Source organism: Oncorhynchus kisutch, linkage group LG7 (genome assembly GCF_002021735.2).
Source record: "Oncorhynchus kisutch isolate 150728-3 linkage group LG7, Okis_V2, whole genome shotgun sequence".
Taxonomy (NCBI): Eukaryota; Metazoa; Chordata; class Actinopteri; order Salmoniformes; family Salmonidae; genus Oncorhynchus; species Oncorhynchus kisutch.
Window position 1 is genome coordinate 17,718,343 of NC_034180.2, and position 21,555 is coordinate 17,739,897.

Sequence of the window (21,555 nt, forward strand, 5' to 3'; positions counted from 1 at the left end):
CTTGGTCACCTGCGGCAAAATGAAAGTGTAGGCTACCACTCTCTGGTCTATATCGCTAGCCTACAACAAAACTGATGTTGCTGTTGATATTTGAACATGGCGGGGGGTTCAGTATCGGTATGCACGGAGTGTTTGTTTAAGGTTTTGGTGATTGGAGAGAGGGGTGTTGGAAAAACGAGCTTTATAACGCGGTACGTTAACATGCGGTTCAAGGAGGAGTACAAGGCATCGATTGGAGTTGACTTTGCGTTGAAAACGATCGAATGGGACAATAAAACAGTGGTGAGACTTCAGCTTTGGGACATTGCAGGTAAGCCAAATATGTTGAGCACACACACACACACGTGAAATAAGGTTTTCAGCTAGCAGAATCATGTTTTTCTCACTCAAAAATGCACAGCCTAGAAATAGAAATAAGATTATCAAACTAACTCAAAACTTGGGCATTAAAAAAAGTGGACTGAAATGAGATCTTGATGATCTATGGGGTTGTGGGTGATCTATAGGGTTGTGGGCTTGACAATATGGAGTGGGGTTGACAATATGATGACAGTCACAGTTCTGTGTTTCTCTGCTTTTGTTATTTGATTTGGGGTTACAGCTCTTTCCTTACTAGGTTATCTCCATGGATTGTAGACAACATTTTGCTTTCCAAGTTGTACATTTTCCATAGCCCCAGATTAACATTTATGTAAGTGAACATCTTTCCAATCAAAGTTAAGGAGGATTAAGAATGCAAAGCAGATGACAACTGTATGATTGTGTGCCAACAGGCGCCCTATTCCCTTTATAGTGCACTACTTTTGGCCAAGACCCATAGGGACACACTATGTTTTTCTCTATTTCCTGAAGGTCAGGAGAGGATTAGGAACATGTCCAGAGTATACTACAAGGAGGCCATGGGGGCGTTTGTGGTCTTTGACACGACCAAGATGGAGACATTAGAGGCTGCCTCACAGTGGAAGCATGACCTAGATAGCAAAGTGAGACTGGTCAGTGGAAGCCCTGTCCCTGCTGTCCTGTTAGCCAACAAGTGTGACCAGACAGAGGGAAACAAGGAGCTGTCTGCCCTCATGGACAACTACTGTAAAGAGAAAGGCTTCCTGGGTTGGTTTGAGACGTCAGCAAAGGTGAGGAAGTCAGAAAGAAATCAGTCAAAGAATGAAGTCATGTGATGTACATTTTTGGACTTTAACACAGTAACAATGTACTCATAAAGATTTAAGGTGTGTAAACATGAGTCACATTAGTTACAGTGCTTTACTGTGGTTTAAAGAAGCTGTGCATTGTACAAGGCAAACATTATGTAGTGCATTGGCTGTCAACGCAACAACATCTCATCTGTTAGTGAATGCTCTGTTCACCCTCATAGAGTTTGGGGACTAATGGATGTTGGGTCATTTCAGCAAGCAATGACACCCACCATCTCAGATTGTTGTGAAATATTTTCTGTAGTTACAAAAACAGATAAGATTTGCATTCCTGAAACATTATTTTGTTGAAATTGAATTTGAACCAAAAATCGTCCCTTTTAATTTATAGGATTCACATAATATTTAACAAATATAGTAACTAACCTAACATCCGATTTGGACTATACTTCTTTCTATCATTGAGTAAGACTTGAGGAATCAACTAAAATGGTAAAAAGCCACCCACGGAACCCCCCACACCCCACGCCAATCAGATCAAACATCCCACCCCAACAACTAGTATACAGTATCAGTTCTCTATGTTTGACAAGTACTATGGAGCTGCAGCTTGGAGTATTGCTTCTTCACCATTTGTTATGTATTCCCTGTGAATCTGGTGACGGCTTTTTCCCTCTGTTTAAAGAAATTGGCCATTGAAGTCGCTTGCATTATTTACTATAAATGAATGTGAAAGTACCAGGTTTTTCCCACTAGATGCCACTGTTGTTGCTGCTGCCGCCACACCTTTTTATACATTTTGCTGTTTTATTTAATGAATCACAACATTTTCTTTGCAACTTTGGATAGAAAACCCAATAAATAAATTGTGTGGTCAATTGTGTGCTCAAGCCAGTCCTCCATGAAAGCAAATCAGCTTGTCCTTCTATTAGCAACATAATGCTTCAAACCAACTCTCCTTGAATAGTCCAACAAATGGCAGATCTCTGAGGGCTATGCGTATGTTGCAATTCTCATATGAAGACTTTTCCTACCAGCCCAAACTTTTATGGAGAAATGGGCTAGTGACTAAAATGTTGTGACAATAATAAAATTATGAACCATTGGGAAAGGGATACCTAGTCAGTTGCACAACTGAATGCATTCAACCAAGATATGTCTTTCACATTTAACCCAACCCCTCTGAATCAAAGAGGTGTGTCATCAGCACTCAGAGAGCATTTGTTGTTTAACTGCCATTGTCAAGGGCAGAACAGCAGATTTTTCCACCTTGCTGGCTCTCGGTCTTGAACCAGCGCCATTTCGGTTACTGGCCCAACACTCTTAACCGCTAGGCTACCTGCCACCCCATGGCAGTCATACTGTATGTTTTTCAATAAAATTATATTGTAGTGTGATTATTTACCATTAAACCCAACCCAATACCATTACCATAGCAAAACACTATACAGTGTGTGTTTGGGACTTTTACCATTGAAGACCATTAGAGACCATAACATTGAAACCAATAGAACTGCTGTAGCCTAATATTTTGCTTGTTCACCAGAAATGGTCTGTAACTAATTTGGCCCTTTTTTGAAGGGAATTAAACACACACAGAGGGTCTGTTTCCTTGTGAGGTTGACCATTCAATCTATTTTCATCATGTGCAAACGCTAATGGCTTTCTACCCAAAGTTGCAAAGAAAATGTTATGGTCCATTTAATAAACACAAGAGACCAGCAACATGGATAAAAGTGTTTGGTGGCAGTAGCAGGAACAGTGGCATCTAGTCTGCCAAACGTTGTACTTTCACACTATAATGCAAGTGACTTCAATGGCAAATTTCTCAGAACAGGGGAGAACATCACCAGATTCACTGGCAATACATTGCAAAGGATGAAGAAGCAATACTCCAAGCAGCAGCTCCATACTACTTATCAAACATAGAGAACTGATACTGTATACTGGTTGTTGGGGTGGGATTGGCGTGGGGTGTGGGAGGTCCGTGGGTGGCTTTTGATAATTTTATTGGATTCCTCACGTCTTACTCATTGTTAGTAAGAATGATGGTCCAAATTTGATGTTAGGTACTATATTTATTGAAGATTATATGAATCCTATATTTAAAATGGCCAGTTTAGGTGCAATCAATTATCTTAATTTCTCAGAGATCAAATTAGAAGGTGGGTGTCGAAATCCTTTTTCTTGTGTTTTTTGAGGTTGAATGACTTTGTTGTAATTGAATGAAGAACTGCAACAAACCTGATACTGAATCTGACCAAAATAGGTTGCATTTCACCATTCTTACATTTAAAAAAAAGTGTTACTTGTACCATGTTCCCCTATGTCTGACTTTCAGGACAATCTCAATGTTGATGAGGCAGGAGCCTTCCTAATGGAGAACATGCTGCGGATTGACAGAGGGCTGTCCAGCAGAGACAACGAAAATGACAGGATCAACATGAGCCAGTCCAAGGCAACATTTAAATGCTGCTAGTACCACCATGGAGATGGGATGGACTCAGGGGGCAGAGGGATAGAGGGACTTTAACAGGGAGGGACAGCTGGGTAAACTCATAAATATGTCATTTCAACCAGCATTGCCCACTGGATTAGGTGTCAGGCATGTCCGTTTATATCATTCTAATTTCACACCCTCACATGATTTCAGCACATTCCATCATCAGTACATGGGTATGTGGCAGTAGGCTACATGGGCTGTATGTGTGGGGTTTGTAAGAAACATCTCTATGGAGATGATTGAGCCCATATCTTCTGGTAATCCACTGATCCAATCAGCAGGCCAATAAACCGACCAGCGGGAACACACAGACTGTGATTCCGTGGCTGTGACACTCCCTTTAAATGGTCATAAGACTGACTGACAACACATTTGAATTCTATTTTATCCTCATGAAACTCTTGGATATCATTCTTTCCTACTCCCTCCCTTTCCTACCAGATAGAGGAGATCTCTAAGACAAGGTTATTGTCAACATGGCCCATTTTCTGGCATGCTTTCTTGAAGAAATATCTGAGAATGCAACACAATGCTAGTGCTACACCCTCCGGAGATGCGTTCTATATTGGAGTGTGCTATATTCAGTGTAGAGGACCCGTCTCAGTCACGGTCTCTAGACGGAGAAGGTGTGTTTAAAGGAGCAATCTGCAATTCAAACCACAACAAAGCGGACACCCCACCACTGTTTTTGTAATCAAATCAAACATTGTTGGTCACGTACACATGTTTAGCAGATGTTATTGCAGGTGTAACGAAATGCTTGTGTTTCTAGCTCCAACAGTGAAAAAAATAAGTAATATCTAACAATTTCACAACAATACACACCGATCTAAATTAAGGAATGTAATTAAGAATAGAATGGCTTTGTGATGGCCACTCCAATACCTTGACTTTGTTGTTTCTTCAATATAGCCACATAATTTTCCGTCCTCATGATGCCATCTATTTTGTGAAGTGCACCAGTCCCTCCTGCAGCAAAGCACCCCCACAACATGATGCTGCCACCCCCGTGCTTCACGGTTGGGATGGGGTTCTTCGGCTTGCAAGCCTCCTCCTTTTTCCTCCAAACATAACGATGGTCATTATGACCAAACAATTCTATTTTTGTTTCATCAGACCAGAGAACATTTCTCCAAAAAGTACGATCTTTGTCCCCATTTGCAGTTGCAAACCGTAGTCTGGCTTTTTTATGGAGGTTTTGGAGCAGTGGCTTCTTCTTTGTTGAGCGGCCTTTCAGGTTATGTCGATATAGGACTCGTTTTACTGAGGACATAGATAGTTTTGTACTTGTTTCTTCCAGAATCTTCACAATGTCTTTTGCTGTTGTTCTGGGATTGATTTGCACTTTTCGCACCAAAGTACGTTCATCCCTAGGAGACAGAACACGTCTCCTTCCTGAGCGGTATGACGGCTGCGTGGTCCCATAGTGTTTATACTTGCGTACTATTGTTTGTACAGATGAATGTGGTACCTTCAGGCGTATGGAAATTGCTCCCAACGATGAACCAGACTTGTGGAGGTCTACAATTTTTTTCTGAGGTCTTGGCTGATTTATTTTGATTTTCCTATGATGTCAAGCAAATAGGCACTGAGTTTGAAGGTAGGCTTTGAAATACATCCACAGGTACACCTCCAATTGACTCAAATGATGTCATTTAGCCTATCAGAAGCTTCTAAAGCCATGACATCATTTTCGGGAAAGCTGTTTATAGGCACTATCAACATAGTGTATTTAAACTTCTGACCCACTGGAATTGTGATACAGTGAATTATAAGTGAAATAATCTGTCTGTAAACAATTGTTGGAAAGATTACTTGTGTCATTGTCATGACGTGTGTGTAGGTGGCAGGAAGTCAGGCGCAGGAGAATCAAACTTGGTATAATGGAGTAGTTTAATCGTGAAACCAAACTCCAAAACCAAAGTACATAATAAAATAAACGTGGGTACAAGAACCCGTCTCACACCAATCCATAAAACATGAGCATAACAAAAAACAATCTCTGACAAGGACTTGAGAGGAAACAGGGTTAAATACACAACAATAAATGAATGGGATTGGAACCAGGTGTGTAGGAAGACAAGAGAAAACCAATGGAAAATTAAACATGGATCAATGATGGCTAGTAGACCGGTGACGTCGACCGCCGAGCACTGCCCGAACAAGGAGAGGCATCGACTTCGGTAGAAGTCGTGACAGTCATGCACAAAGTAGATGTCCTAACCGACTTGCCAAAACTATAGTTTGCTAACAAGACATTTGTGGAGTGGTTGAAAAACAAGTTTTAATGACTCCAATCTAAGTGTATGTAAACGTCTGACTTAAATTATCTAACAAGTAATATCTAACAAATTACACAACATATACCCAAAACACACACATCTAAGTAGGAATGAATTAAGACTATATACATATGGATGTGCGTTGTCAGAGCGGAATTTCGGACAAGCCAAATTTCTTTAGCCTCCTGAGTTTGAAGAGGCTCTGTTGTGCCTTCTTCACGACACAGTGGGTGGTCCATTTCAGTTTGTTAGTGATGTGTACGCCAAAGAACTTGAAGCTTTCCACCTTCTCCACTGTGGTCCTGTCAATATAGATTGGGGGGTGCACCCTCTGCTGTTTCCTGAAGCCCATCTCCTTTGTTTTGTTGACGTTGAGTGGGAGGTAGCTTCCAGAGCCCTCACCTCCTCCCTGTAGGCTGTCTTGTCATCGTTGGTAATCAAGCCTGCTACTGTTGTGTCTTCTGCAAACTTAATGATTGAGTTGGAGGCGTGCTTGGCCACACAGTCATTGTTGAACAGGGAGTACAGGAGGGGGCTGAGCATGCACCCTTGTGGGGCCTCAGTGTTGAGGATCAGTAGAGTGGAGGTGATGTTTCCTACTGTCAGAAAGTCCAGGGCCCAGTTGCACAGGGCGGGGTTAAGACCCAGGGCCTCGAGCTTAATGATGAGCTTGGAGGGTACTATGGTGTTGAATGCTGAGATATAGTCAATAAACAGCATTCTTACATAGCTATTCCTCTTGTGGGATAGGGCAGTGTGCAGAGTGATGGCGATTGCATCGTCTGTGGACCTGTTGGGTGGTAAGCAAATTGAAGTGGGTCTAGGGTGGCAGGTAAGGTAGAGGCGATATGATCCTTGACAAGTCTCTCAAAGCATTTCATGATGCCAGAGGTGAGTGCTATGGGGCGATAGTCATTAAGTTCAGTTCCCTTTGCCTTCTTGGGTACAGGAACAAAGGATAGGGAGAGATTGAATATGCCCGTAAACACACCAGCCTGCTGGTCTGCGCATGCTCTGAGGACATGCTCTGAGGATGCGGCTAGGGATGCCGTCTGGGCCGGCAGCCTTGCGAGCGTTAACGCGTTTACATGTTTTACTCACGTCGGCCACGGAGAAGGAGAGGCCACAGTCCTTGGAACATTAAGAACACCTTCCTAACACATGCACATGGCACCTACTACCATACCTTGTTGAAAGGCACTTAAATGTTTTGTCTTGCCCATTCACCCTCTGAATGGCATAATTTTTTATTAATACTTTATTTAACTAGGCAAGTCAGTTAAGATCCATTTTTTATTTACATTGACGCCCTAGGAACAATGGGTTAACTGCCTTGTTCAGGGGCAGAACGACAGATTTTTACCTTGTCAGATCAGGGATTCGATATAGGTTACTGGCCCAACACTCTAACCACTAGTTTACCTGCCGCCCCATAATGCAAACACAATTCATGTCTCAATTGTCCCGAGGATTACATTTTTTTCTGTAACCTGTCTCCTCCCCTTCATCTACAGTGATTGAAGTGGATTTAACAAGTGACATCAATAAGGGATCATAGCTTTCACCTTGGTTCACCTGGTCAGTCTATGTCATGGAAAGAGTAGGTGTCCTTAATGTTTTGTATACTCAGTGTAAATCATTCATTTAAAATTACAAAAATGGATACATCAATCACAGATTTTCCTTTTGTTTGCACATTTGCAAACAGCACATTCTGTTAAATCAATAAAGGATCATAGCTTTCACCTGGATTCACCTGGTCAGTTTATGTTATGGAAAGAGCAGGTGTTCCTAATGTTTTGTACACTCAGTGTATATTCTCCTCTCTTTAAAGGTATGCTGCTTTACAGTTGTTGCCAAAAGGCACCTAAAGGACTCTCAGACCATGAGAAACAAGATTCCCTGGTCTGATGAAACCAAGATTGAATTATTTGGCCTGAATGCTAAGCGTCACATCTGGAGGAAACCTGGCACCATCCGGTGAAGCAAGGTGGTGGCAGCATCATGCCGTGGGGATGTTTGTCAGCGGCAGGGACATGGAGACTATTCAGGATCGAGGGAAAGATTAACAGAGCAAAGTATAGAGAAATAATTGATGAAAACCTGCCCCAGAGTGCTCAGGACCTCAGACTGGGGTGAAGGTTCACCTTCCAACAGGACAACGCAGGAGTGGTTTCGGGACAAATCTCTGAATGTTTTTGAGTGGCCCAGCCAGAACCCGGACTTGAACCTGACCGAACATCTCTGGAGAGACCTGAAAATAGCTGTGCAGTGACGCTCCCCATCCAACCTGACTGTCACGTTCTGACCTTTATTTCCTTTTTTTTGTCTTTATTTAGTATGGTCAGGGCGTAAGTTGGGGTGGGCAGTCTATTATGTTTGTGTTTCTATGTTTTTTCTATTTCTGTGTTTGGCCTGATATAGTTCTCAATCAGAGGCAGCTGTTTATCGTTGTCCCTGATTGAGAACCATATTTAGGTAACCTGGGTTTCACTGTTGGTTTGTGGGTGTTTGTTTCCGTGTGTGTGTTTGTCGCCACACGGTACTGTTTCGGTTTGGTTATTTCACATATTCGTTTATTGTTTTTGAATTTGATAGTGTTCAGTGCTTTTCTTATTAAAATCGTCATGAACACTTACCGCGCCGCATCTTGGTCCGATCCTTACTCCTCTTCCGACGAAGAGGAGGAAATCTGCCGTTACAGAAACACCAACCAACAGAAGACCAAGCGGCGTGGTAATGGGCAACAGCAACAGTGGCCGAAGACACAGGACTCATGGCCTTGGGAGGAGATTCTAGACGGGAGAGGACGCTGTGCACAGCCAGGGGAATATCGCCGCCCCAAAGCAGAGCTGGAGGCAGCGAAGGCAAAGAGGCGCTGGTATGAGGAGGCAGCACGGCGGCGCGGTTGGAAGCCCGAGAGTTAGCCCCAACAATGTATTGGGGTGGGGGCACATGGGGAGTGTGGCGAAGCCAGGTAGGAGACATGCGCCAACTTCCCGTGCTTACCGGAGAGCAAGAGGGACCGGGCAGGCACCGTGTTATGCTTCGGAGCGCACGTTGTCCCCGTTGCGGGCGCATAGCCCGGTGCGGTACATTCCAGCTCCTCGTATCGGCCGGGCTAGAGTGGGCATCGAGCCAGGTGCCATGAAGCCGGCTCTACGCATCTGGTCTCCAGTGCGTCTCCTCTGGCCGGCGTACATGGCACCAGCCTTACGCATGGTGTCCCCGGTTCACCAGCACAGCCCAGTGCGGGCTATTCCACCTCGCCGCACTGGCCTGGCTACGGGGAGCATTCAACCAGGTAAGGTTGGGCAGGCTCGGTGCTCAAGAGCTCCAGTGCGCCTGCACGGTCCGGTCTATCCAGTGCCACCTCCACACAACAGCCCTCCGGTGGCAGCCCCCCCGCACCAGGCTGTCTCTCCGCCTTCTGCCTACAGGTGTTCCCGCCTGTCCAGCACTGCCAGAGCCTTCCTCCTCTCCAGCGCTGCCAGAGTCTCCCGTCTGTCCAGAGCTGCCAGAGCCTCCCGTCTGTCCAGATCTACTAGTCTCCCGTCTGTCCTGAGCTGCTAGAGTCTCCCGTCTGTCCTGAGCCATCAGTCAGCCAGGAGCTGCCAGAGCCGCCAGCCAGCCAGGAGCTGCCAGTCAGCCAGGAGCTGCCAGAGCCGCCAGTCAGCCAGGAGCTGCCAGAGCCGCCAGTCAGCCAGGAGCTGCCAGAGCCGCCAGTCAGCCAGGAGCTGCTAGAGCCGCCAGTCAGCCAGGAGCTGCCAGAGCCATCAGTCAGCCAGGATCTGCCAGAGCCGTCAGTCAGCCAGGCGATGCCAGAATTTCGTTTTGGTTATTTCACATATTCGTTTATTGTTTTTGTATTTGATAGTGTTCAGTGCTTTTCTTATTAAAATCTGGAGGAAATCTGCCGTTACACTGACATAGCTTGAGAGGATCTGCAGAGAAGAATGGGAGAAACTCCCAGATGCAGGTATGCCAAGCTTGTAGCATCATACCCAAAAAGACTTGAGGCTGTAATCACTGCCAAAGGTGCTTCAACAAAGTACTGAGTAAAAGGTCTGAATACTTATGTAAATGAAATATTTCAGTTTTATTTTATTTTCAAATGTGCAAAAATGTCTAAAAACCTGGTTTTGCTTTGTCATTATGGGGTATTCCCCATAGAGTGATATGGGGAATAAACAATTTAATCACTTTTAGAATAAGGCTGTAACGTAACAAAATGTGGAAAATGTTAAGGGGTCTAAAAACTTTCCGAATACAATGTATATTCTCCTCTCTTTAAGGGTATGCAGCTTTACAGTTGTTGTCACGCAATCAATTCCCGAATTTGAAAAGATTTTTGGGCCACACATTGCATTTTGTTGTTGCTTATTAATATATTTTGAATTTTTGGGGAAGTGAAACCTTGACCCTTATGCTGTATTTTCTGACATGCCGTATATTAGAGACAGGTTCTCTTTACATCCCATCTGCTCTTTGCTGTCTTGTAGCTTTACTTTACAGTGTCCTCAGACCTCTCGCAGTGCGTCTAGGGATCTGTTCCCTATGGTCTCCTGGTTGCTGTGCTAATCACTGCCTACACTCTATAGCACTCGGCCACATTCAGGTTTCTACCTGTCACATATCGGCCTGTTTTCCGGACAAATATATCCCTCGACAAAAAAATCACTTTCAATGAAGATTCACCATTGAACATGCTTTTTACTCCAGGACTAGACTTAATCTGTGTCCATGAAACCGACTTTATATGTTCAGAGTAACTTCATCTTGAAAACTGTGAATCTGGCGGCACCGTGATTAGCCTACTCTATGATTGATACTGTGTGTATGTATTCACCATGATCAGGTTTGGTGTCGTTAGTTTACCTCCTATGAGTAAGTGTGCCTGCGGAAAGTGACTGAGGAGAAGAAACACAACTTCTAAATATGGATTACGTCCTAGATACAATACAGCCAGGAGACCTAGATTCAGGAGTCAAGATAAGATGTTGCCCCAAATACTTTTACATTCTGGATCAACACATATCTCATTAATAACTCATCTATTCTTGGTGACATGCTCATAAATGTGACATTGTGAATGTAAGACCCTTTATTCAACCCACTCTAACACTTTTTAAATTCTCCTATTTTCATTCACTCTCTCCTTTCTATTGACATACTGCTACGCACAGTGCTATGAAGAATTCTGACGAGCTAAACTGTTTATTGAATTGGCACAGCATGCTGTTGAAGAGCTAGCACCAGATACTACTTTATGTTGTTTATTGAATTGGCGCCAAAGACAGTTCTAGCGAGGCTGGCACCAGATACACGGTCTAAGTCCCAAATGGCTCCCTATTCCCTACATATCTCACTTCTATTGACCAGGGCAGATAGGGTTCTGGTTTAAAATAGTGCACTATATAGGGCAAGGATGGGCAACTTTGATGGGGGTGGGGGCCACAAAAATCAGATCTCATCATGAGGGGCCTAGAGCAAATGTTGCTGTTTTAAAGCAAGTTTGTTGCAATTCTACTGTCATGCGGGACTAGGTGTGTGAGGAAGAATCAGGCGCAGAGAGCAGAGAGTTCCACAGGGAAAAGTGCACTTTAATATGGCACAAAAGCAAGGCCCACAACACAGGGCGCAGAAATAAACGGACCACCCAAAACACAGGGTACCAGGTCTAGACCACGAACACACCTAAATAACGCACACACGTGGCACAAGAATAATCCCGCACGAAACAAGGGCGGGTAAACATATTTTAAATAAGGAAGCCCATCAAGCACACAAATAGACACAGGTGCAACTAATAAGACAAAAGAAACAGACAACGAGAAAGGGATCGGTGGCGGCTAGTAGGCCGGTGACGACGACCTCCGAGCACCGCCCGATCAGGCAGGGGAGCCAACTTCGGCGGAAGTCGTGACATCTACACATTTTGCCATGGGGCAAGAGAGAAGATTTCGCAATATTATATTTGTTCGATATGGTTTGATCTTTTAGTGTCGGTATAATTAATTATGTGAGATGTCAGTGGAAACGCCTTTATGCGCAAATATTGATATAATAACAATCATATTGAAGTGAACTTGTAGTCACGAGATGATATTGCTTGTGGTCCTTCCACTACAACTCCGGATACCATGCAGTTTATTAGGCTACAGATTAAATAAATTACAGGGTGGTGAAAACGCACCACGATGAGCTTGATGCTCCTTTCCAATAAATATCGAGGGTCTAATTCTGGTGACATGATGATCAATGCTTGACTGCCGTTTGACAAATCAAAATATTGTCGCTCTTATCCATCATAATCTCGTCATGTAGACTAGCCTACCCACACAGCGGTATCTGCGAGCTGTTGGCTACAGAGTGCATGGGCCAAGACCAGAGAAGGCACATTTGTTTTGCAATGCAACAGTTGTTGTGACTGTAGAGTTGAAAAAGCGATGGAAAGAAAATACATTTTGTGTGCACTATGTCATCACGCACAGATTTTTATCCACAACAAATCAGTTTGGTGGAAACCCACCAACGGTGGGGAAATGAGCATACTTTCTTTATGCCGATCTTATTTGCATGACAATCTGCAGTGGTGTAAAGTATTTAAGTCAAAATATTTTAAAGTACTACTTAAGTCATTTTTTGGGGGCATCTGTACTTTACTATTTATATTTTTTACAACTTTTACTTCACTACATTCCTAAAGAAAATTATGTACTTTTTACTCCATACATTTTCCCTGACACCCAAAGGTACTCGTTACATTCGAATGCTTAGCAGGACAGACAATGGTCCAATTCGCACACTTATCAAGAGAACATCCCTGGTCATCCCTACTGCCTCTGATTTGGCAGACTCACTAAACACAAATGCTTTGTTTTGAAATTGTGTGTGTTGGAGTGTGACGTTGGCTATCTGTAAATAAATAAAACAATACAATTGTGCCGTCTGGTTTGCTTAATATAAGGATTTTTTTTAATTATTCGTACTATGACCTTTACTTTTGATATTTAAGTATATTTTAGCAACTACATTTACTTTTGATATTTAAGTATATATTTATTTAGACTTTTACTCAAGTAGTATTTTACTGGGTGGCTTTCACTTTTACTTGAGTCATTTTCTATAAAGGTATCTCTACTTTTACTGAAGTATGAGAATTGACTACTTTCTCCACCACTGAAAATCTGTCACCATTTGGATGGACACCTAGCTAGTGACTGATATAACAAGATAAAAAAATATTTTTGTTTTGGGGAATTGATCTGCTGGCCTACAAAAGGTCCAGTTGCCCATCGCTGATCTAGGGAATAGGTTGCCATTTGGGACACGGACACACTTTCTGTTATCTGGCTCTTCTATCTCTCTCACTGCATCCTGTGCACCATTCAGTAGGCTTTAGCCAAAACTCCTCCAATGGCTTCTCTTCAATCCAACATATTGGGGCTGTTTAATATTCATAAACCTTATTTTACATGCAAATTAACATGGTTTAAATAAATACAAATATTGCGAGAGAGCTTGGATACTGAAGTTGATGGGCCCTACTATGTACAGGATTTCAGTGTTTTGATATTCTTACAGAGCATAACACTGAACCCCTCAACTGATACGGCATATGTTGCTGTCCATTGTGTGGAATTTATATAAGGATTCAAAGCTAAAACACTTTACTGGTCATCTGTAGAAGAGAAGGATGGGAAGAGGAGAGAGGGATGGGATGAGGAGAGAGGGATGGGATGAGGAGAGAGGGATGGGATGAGGAGAGAGAGATGGAAAGAGGAGAGAGGGGTGGGATGAGGAGAGAGGGATGGGAAGAGGAGAGAGGGATGGGAAGAGAGGGATAGGATGGGGAGAGAGGGATGGGAGGAGGAGAGAGGGAAGGCAAAGGAGAGAGGGATGGAAAGGGCAATGAAGAATGAGGAGGGGAGAGAGGGAGGAAAGAGGAGAGAGGGATGGGATGGGATGAGAAGAGAGGGATGGGAAGAGGAAAGAAGGATAGATGAGAAGAGAGGGATGGGATGAGGAGAGAAGGGTGGGATGAGGAGAGGGATGGGATGGGATGAGGAGAGAGGGATGGGAAGGGGAGAGAGGGATGGGATGAGGAGAGAAGGATAGATGAGAAGACAGGGATGGAGATTCAGCTAGTGCTAGCAGGCAGAATATGAGCAGGAACAGAGGAGGGAGAGGGTAATGCTAGAAGAAAAGGAAATCGCTGCCTAAAAAATGCTTCCTTAAGATGGAAGCCTCTACATATAGTTTGGCTAATTTTTAGATATTGTTCTTTCGAAATTGTCCAATGCTCATTCTCATGGTGCGAATGAAAGAAGCTTAAGGATGTGGTCAAATGCAGCTGAAAGTGTAAGAACTCCTATCGACTCCTACCGTCGTCGTCGCCGGCCTACTAGCTGCCACTGATTCTTTCCTCCCCCTCCTTGTCTGTTTATTGGTTACACCTGTTATGCATTGTGGTGATTAGTTGGACTTTATTAGTCAGCCGGCCCACCTGTTTCTTTGTGCGGGATTGTTTGTGTAACATTTGTGTATGTTGGAGTCGAACGTGTTTGTTCCTGTTCGTGGGTTTTTGCAGGACTGTTTTAGTCCCCGTGTTTGGGGCATTTGTTTTTTAGCGCCCAGTGTTTCGTGGGGTGGCCTATGTTCGCCGTGTGTGCATTAAAGAGCACTACCTTGAACTCTCTGTTTCCTGCGCCTGACTTCACACCCACAACACCCATATCGTTACAATTGCTCTGAAGAGCTAAGTTCAACGGGTCACTCGGGTGGGAGGGGTGAGATGGGGTGTGTTTTATTTTGGGTTTATTTTCATATTGTTTTTGGTTTTACTTGTTATGGTGAATCAATAAGCACAGCATACATTTTTACTTGGTAGTAGGTCGGTGCATGTACATGAATTATCATGTGATATGCACATGCGCTGACAATGCATTTGTCATTTGTCCAATGCTGTTTATTCTGCCTATTGATTGTACCACATAATAATAATAATAATAATAATGATCAAAAAAGAAAGGGAGATAGGAGAAACTGTAAATGACATGTTATAGCACTCAAACATAATACACCTGTAACTCTATTGAACCACCATGATGGATATTTCCAATTCCCATCAACATCACCGGTCTCCTCTTCAGCTTTATTTTATCATTTCTATTTTATACATCACTGGAGCCGAGCTCCCTGCCATCCAGGACCTCTATATCAGGCGGTGTCAGAGGAAGGCCCGAAAAATTGCCAAAGACTTCAGCCACCAAAGCCATAGAAGTGTTCACTCTGCTACCGCACGGCAAGCGGTACTGGGGCATCAAACGGTACTGGGGCATCGGCTCTCGGACCAACAGGCTCTGAGAGCAGCTTCTACCCCCAAGCCGCTAAATAGCCATAAGGCTGTTAAATAGTTAATTAAATGGTTACCCGGAGTATCTGCATTGACTATCTTGAACTGATTCTATGCATACTCACCAGACTATACTGTATGTAAACTCACTCACACACACACTACACTGACACTCTCACACAAATCCTACATACATTCACATACACTACATACGCATACACACATAACACAAACACACACATACCCATCTGCACATTGATCTGGTACTGGCACTCCCTGTAAATAGCTTCATTCTTACGTATTTCATTCCTCGTGTTATTATTTTTTATTACTCTTTTTAACTGCATCGTTGTGAATCAAGCATTTCACTGTAAAGTCTACGCCGTTGTATTTAGCTCATAACATTTGATTTGATTTGTCCCTTCCTAGTGTACAACTCAGAGAGCGACTGCTGGGTAGCAATGTTGATAAATTGTGCCATCTAGTGTCTCTTTTTTCATAGCCTATCATGCCAACTCCTTGTCACTCATTGTCATGTTAAACATTTGCGTGAGCAATGGAGTTGGCTAGATCTTTTTCACACTCACTGAGTAGCAATATTTGGCCAATGCATTTAAAAATCTCGAATGAATTCCTTGGTGTGTAATTCTTTGTTCTTACATTAAATAGTGTTTCATACATATGAACAACGCACATACGAATGAAACATTGCTTAATCAACATACCTGTAACAATGAACATACTTCCACTGCATGCCTCTGAACATCAGTGAAATGGTCCATTGGTCATGCGATGAATGATTTCACAGATAGGTGGTGGCCCAGTGGCCCCATACAGTGCCTTGCAAAAGTATTCATCCCCCTTTGCATTTTTCCTATTTTGTTGCATTACAACCTGTAATTTAAATGGATTTTTATTTGGATTTTATGTAATGAACATACACAAAATAGTCCAAATTGGTGAAGTCAAAAAAATTACTTGTTAAAAAAAAATGAAAAAAATGTAAACTGAAAATTGATGCGTGCATATGTATTCAACCCATTCAACCAAATAAATCTGGTGCAACCAATTACCTTCAGAAGTCACATAATTAGTTAAATTCCACCTCTGTGCAATCTAAGTGTCACATGATCTCAGTATATAGGCCCCAGAGTCTGCAACACCATTAAGCAAGGGGCACCACCAAGCAAGTGTCACCATGAAGACGAAGGAGCTCTCCAAACAGGTCAGGGACAAAGTTGTGGAGAAGTACAGATCAGGGTTTGGGTTATAAAAAAATATCCAAAACTTGAACCTCCCACAGAGCACCATTAAATCCATTATTAAAAAATGGAAAGAATATAGCACCACAACAAACCTGCCAAGAGAGGGCCGCCCACCAAAACTCACAGACCAGGCAAGGAGGGCATTAATCAGAGAGGCAACAAGGAGACCAAAGATAACCCTGAAGGAGCTGCAAAGCTCCACAGCGGAGATTGGAGTATCTGTCCATAGGACCACTTTAAGCCGTACACACCACAGAACTGGGCTTTATGGAAGAGTGGCCAGAAAAAAGAAAAAAATAAGCAAACACGTTTGGTGTTCGCCTACAGGCATGTGGGAGACTCCCCAAACATATGGAAGAATGTACTCTGGTCAGATGAGACTAAAATTGAGCTTTTTGGCCATCATGGAAAATGCTATGTCTAGCGTAAACCCAACAGCTCCATCACCCCGAGAACACCATCCCACCATCGGTAGTGTGTTACGGTTTTCTTGCGTCGAAAGAGAGTCGGACCAAAATGCAGCGTGGTTAAATCAATACATGTTTAATACACGAAAAACACGAACAATACAAGAAACATAACGCGAAAACCTATACAGCCTATCTTGTGACAATAAACACAGAGACAGGAACAATCACCCACAAAACACTCAAAGAATATGGCTGCCTAAATATGGTTCCCAATCAGAGACAACGAGAATCACCTGCCTCTGATTGAGAACTGCCTCAGGCAACCATAGACTTTGCTAGAACACCCCACTAAGCCACAATCCCAAAACCTACGAAAAACCCCAATACAAAAACACACCACAAAATAAACCCATGTCACACCCTGGCCTGACCAAATAAATAAAGAAAACACAAAATACTAAGACCAGGGCGTGACATAGTGAGTGTTGCAACCGAGGACAGATGATTTTTTTGCGCTACACGCCGCAGCACTCGGCGATCCAGTTCTGTGAGTTTGGTCGCAAATGGGTCTTCCAAATGGACAATGGCCACAAGCATACCTCCAAAGTTGTGGCAAAATGGCTTAGAGGACAACAAAGTCAAGGTATTGGAGTGGCCATCACAAAGCCCTGACCTCAATCCTATAGAAAACTTGTGGGCAGAACTGAAAAAGCGTGTGCGGGCAAGGAGGCCCGTAAACCTGACTCAGTTACACCAGCTCTGTCAGGAGGAGTGGGCCAAAATTCACCCAACTTATTGTGGGAAGCTTGTGGAAGGCTACCTGAAACGTTTGACCCACGTTAAACAATTTAAAGGCAATGCTACCAAATAATAGAGTGTGTGTAAACATCTGACCCTCTGGGAATGTGATGAAAGAAACAAAAGCTGAAATAAATCCTCCTCTACTATTATTCTGACATTTCACATTCTTAAAACAAAGTGGTTGTCAGAGTCGTGTGTATAGGTGGCAGGGAAGTCAGGCGCAGGAGAATCAAACTGTGTGTAATGGAGTTATTTAATAACGATAAACAAAACACTCCAAACACTAAATGTAAACAATAAACAAAATGGATATGAGGACCCTTCACGCCACAAAAAACACAACACTGAATAACAAACAATCTCTGACAAAGACATGAGGGGAAACAGAGGGTTAAATACACAACAGGTAATGAATGGGATTGAAACCAGGTGTGTAGGAAGACAAGACAAAACCAATGGAAAATGAAAAGTGTATCACTGATGGCTAGAAGACCGGTGACGTCGACCGCCGAGCACCACCTGAACAAGGAGGCAGAAGTCACAGTGGTGATCCTAACTGACCTAAGACAGGGAATTTTTACTAGGATGAAATGTCAGCAATTGTGAAAAACTGAGTTTAAATGTATTTGGCTAAGGTGTATGTAAACTTCTGACTTCAACTGTATTATAGTGTATTTGGATCACTTTCATATGGATAATATCAATGTAGTCATATTGTTTTTGCCAGGCAAAACCGGAGAAAATTCAACAACTGCTTTCTGCAGACAAATCCTTTGTGAGCTAATGCTGATGACTGGTTATTGGTCAACAATCAAGGCTCACAACTTTTTGGTTCTGAAGCACAAATGTAATGTTTTTTTTTGACAATCATGGTGTAAATCCTTAGACCTATGTTAGAACCAGATCAAATAGGCAAAGGTAAAATTCTAAAATACAAATGTTATGTACAGTACCAGTCAAAAGTTTGGACACACCGATTCATTCAAGGGTTTTTCTTTATTTTTTACTATTTTATACATTGTAGAATAATAGTGAAGACATCAATACTATGAAATAACACATATGGAATCATGTAGTAACCAAAAAAGTGTTAAACAAATCACAATAGATTTTAGTTTCTTCAAAGTATTAACCCTTTGTCTTGATGGCAGCTATGCACACGCTTGGAATTCTCTCAACCAGCTTCACCTGGAATGCTTTTCCAACAGTCTTGAAGGAGTTCCCACATATGCAGCTTTTCCTTCACTCTGCGGTCCAACTCATCCCAAACCATCTAAATTGGGTTGAGGTTGGCTGATATGGAGGCCAGGTCATCTGATGCAGCACTCCATCTTGGTCAAATAGCAAATTGAAAAACAAATTATAGCCCCACTAAGCGTAAAACAGATGGGATGGCGTATCGCTGCTGAATGCTGTGGTAGCCATGCTGGTTAAGAGTGCCTTGGATTCTGTTATGAGAAATGAGTGAGGAGGTGTGGAGTCAGGCGCAGAGAGCAAAAGATGTGGGAAAAAACACGCTTTAATGTCCCGGAAACATAACATGAACCAAAAGTAGAAAAACAAATGATCAGAAATATAAACGGACAGCGTGAAACTCAAATACAAACAAAATACACTCAAACAACAAAACAGACTGACAAGCCCGCACGAAACAGAAGCGGGCTGAACGAACTATATATAACCCTCCCCTAACAACCAAACAAGAAACAGGTGATACCAATCAGACAAAACCAAAGGAACACAGAACAACGGATCGGCGATAGCTAGTAGACCGGCGACGACGACTGCCGAGCGCCACCCGAAAAAGAAGGGGAGTCACCTTCGGTAATATTCGTGACAGATTCTAAATAAATCACTGACAGTGTCACCAGCAAAGCACCCCCACACCATCATACCTCCTCGTCCATGCTTCATGGTGGGAACCACACATACGGAGATCATCCGTTCACCTACTCTGCGTCTCACAAAGACACGGCAGTTGGAACCAAAAATCTCAAATTTGGACTCCGTAATTTGGATTTTCACCGGTCTAATGTCCATTGCTCATGTTTCTTGACCAAGTCAAATCAAATCAAATCCAATTTGTCACATACACATGGTTAGCAGATGTTAATGTGAGTGTAGCGAAATGCTTGTGCTTCTAGTTCGGACGATGCAGTAATAACCAACGAGTAATCTAACCTAACAATTCCACAACTACTACCTTATACCCACAAGTGTAAAGGGATAAACAATATGTACATAAAGATATATGAATGAGTGATGGTACAGAACGGCATAGGCAAGATGCAGTAGATGGTATCGAGTACAGTATATTCATATGAGATGAGTAATGTAGGGTATGTAAACATAAAAGTGGCAAAGTTTAAAGTGGCTAGTGATACATGTATTACATAAAGATGGCAAGATGCAGCAGATGGTATAGAGTACAGTATATACATATGAGATGAGTAATGTAGGGTATGTAAACATTATATTAAGTTGCATTGTTTAAAGTGGCTAGCGCTACATTTGTTTTTACATCAATTCCATTATTAAAGTGGCTGGAGTTGGGTCAGTATGTTGGCAGCAGCAACTCAATGTTAGTGGTGGCTGTTTAACAGTCTGATGGCCTTGAGATAGAAGCTGTTTTTCAGTCTCTCGGTCCCTGCTTTGATGCACCTGTACTGACCTCGCCTTCTGGATGATGGCGGGGTGAACAGGGAGTGGCTCGGGTGGTTGTTGTCCTTGATGATCTTTATGGCCTTCCTGTGACATCGGGGGGTGGAGGTGTCCTGGAGGGGAGGTAGTTTGCCCGTGGTGATGCATTGTGCAGACCTCACTACCCTCTGGAGAGGCTTACGGTTGTGGGCGGAGCAGTTGCCGTACCAGGTGGTGATACAGCCCGACAGGATGCTCTCGATTGTGCATCTGTAAAAGTTTGAGTGCTTTTGGTGACAAGCCAAATTTCTTCAGCCTCCTGTGGTTGAAGAGGCACTGCTGCGCCTTCTTCACAACGCTGTCTGTGTGGGTGGACCAATTCCATTTATCCGTGATGTTTACGCCGAGGAACTTAAATCTTACTACCCTCTCCACTACTGTCCCGTCGATGTGGATAGGGGGGTGCTCCCTCTGCTGTTTCCTGAAGTCCACAATCATCTCCTTAGTTTTGTTGACGTTGAGTGTGAGGTTATTTTCCTGACACCACACTCCGAGGGCCCTCACCTCCTCCCTGTAGGCCGTCTCGTCGTTGTTGGTTATCAAGCCTACCACTGTAGCCTACCACTTGATGATTGAGTTGGAGGCGTGCATGGCCACGCAGTTGTGGGTGAACAGGGAGTACAGGAGAGGGCTCAGAACGCACCCTTGTGGAGCCCCAGTGTTGAGGATCAGAGGGGTGGATATGTTGTTACCTACCCTCACCACCTGGGGGCGGCCCGTCAGGAAGTCCAGTACCCAGTTGCACAGGGCGGGGTCGAGACCCAGGGTCTCAAGCTTGATGACGAGTTTGGAGGGTACTATGGTGTTAAATGCTGAGCTGTAGTCGATGAACAGCATTCTCACATAGGTATTCCTCTTGTCCAGATGGGTTAGGGCAGTGTGCAGTGTGGTTGCGATTGTGTGGGGACAGCAGACTGGGATAAGGATTGATTGAATATGTCTGTAAACACACCAGCCAGCTGGTCTGCGCATGCTCTGAGGACGTGGCTGGGGATGCCGTCTGGGCCTGCAGCCTTGTGAGGGTTAACACGTTTAAATGTTTTACTCACGTCAGCTGCAGTGAAGGAGAGTCCGCAGGTTTTGGT

The 21,555-nt window shown here is 43.4% G+C and overlaps 1 protein-coding gene across 1 annotated transcript; it reads left to right on the plus strand.

Moving 5' to 3' along the window:
- The first annotated feature begins 46 nt into the window (after nucleotides 1-46).
- rab32b (RAB32b, member RAS oncogene family) lies at nucleotides 47-4,610 on the plus strand. Its single transcript, XM_020487071.2, has 3 exons — nucleotides 47-310; nucleotides 853-1,130; nucleotides 3,493-4,610. Exons 1-3 carry the CDS (start codon nucleotides 97-99, stop codon nucleotides 3,628-3,630), a joined length of 630 nt encoding a protein of 209 aa, XP_020342660.1. The 5' UTR covers nucleotides 47-96; the 3' UTR covers nucleotides 3,631-4,610.
- Nucleotides 4,611-21,555: the final 16,945 nt, after the last annotated feature.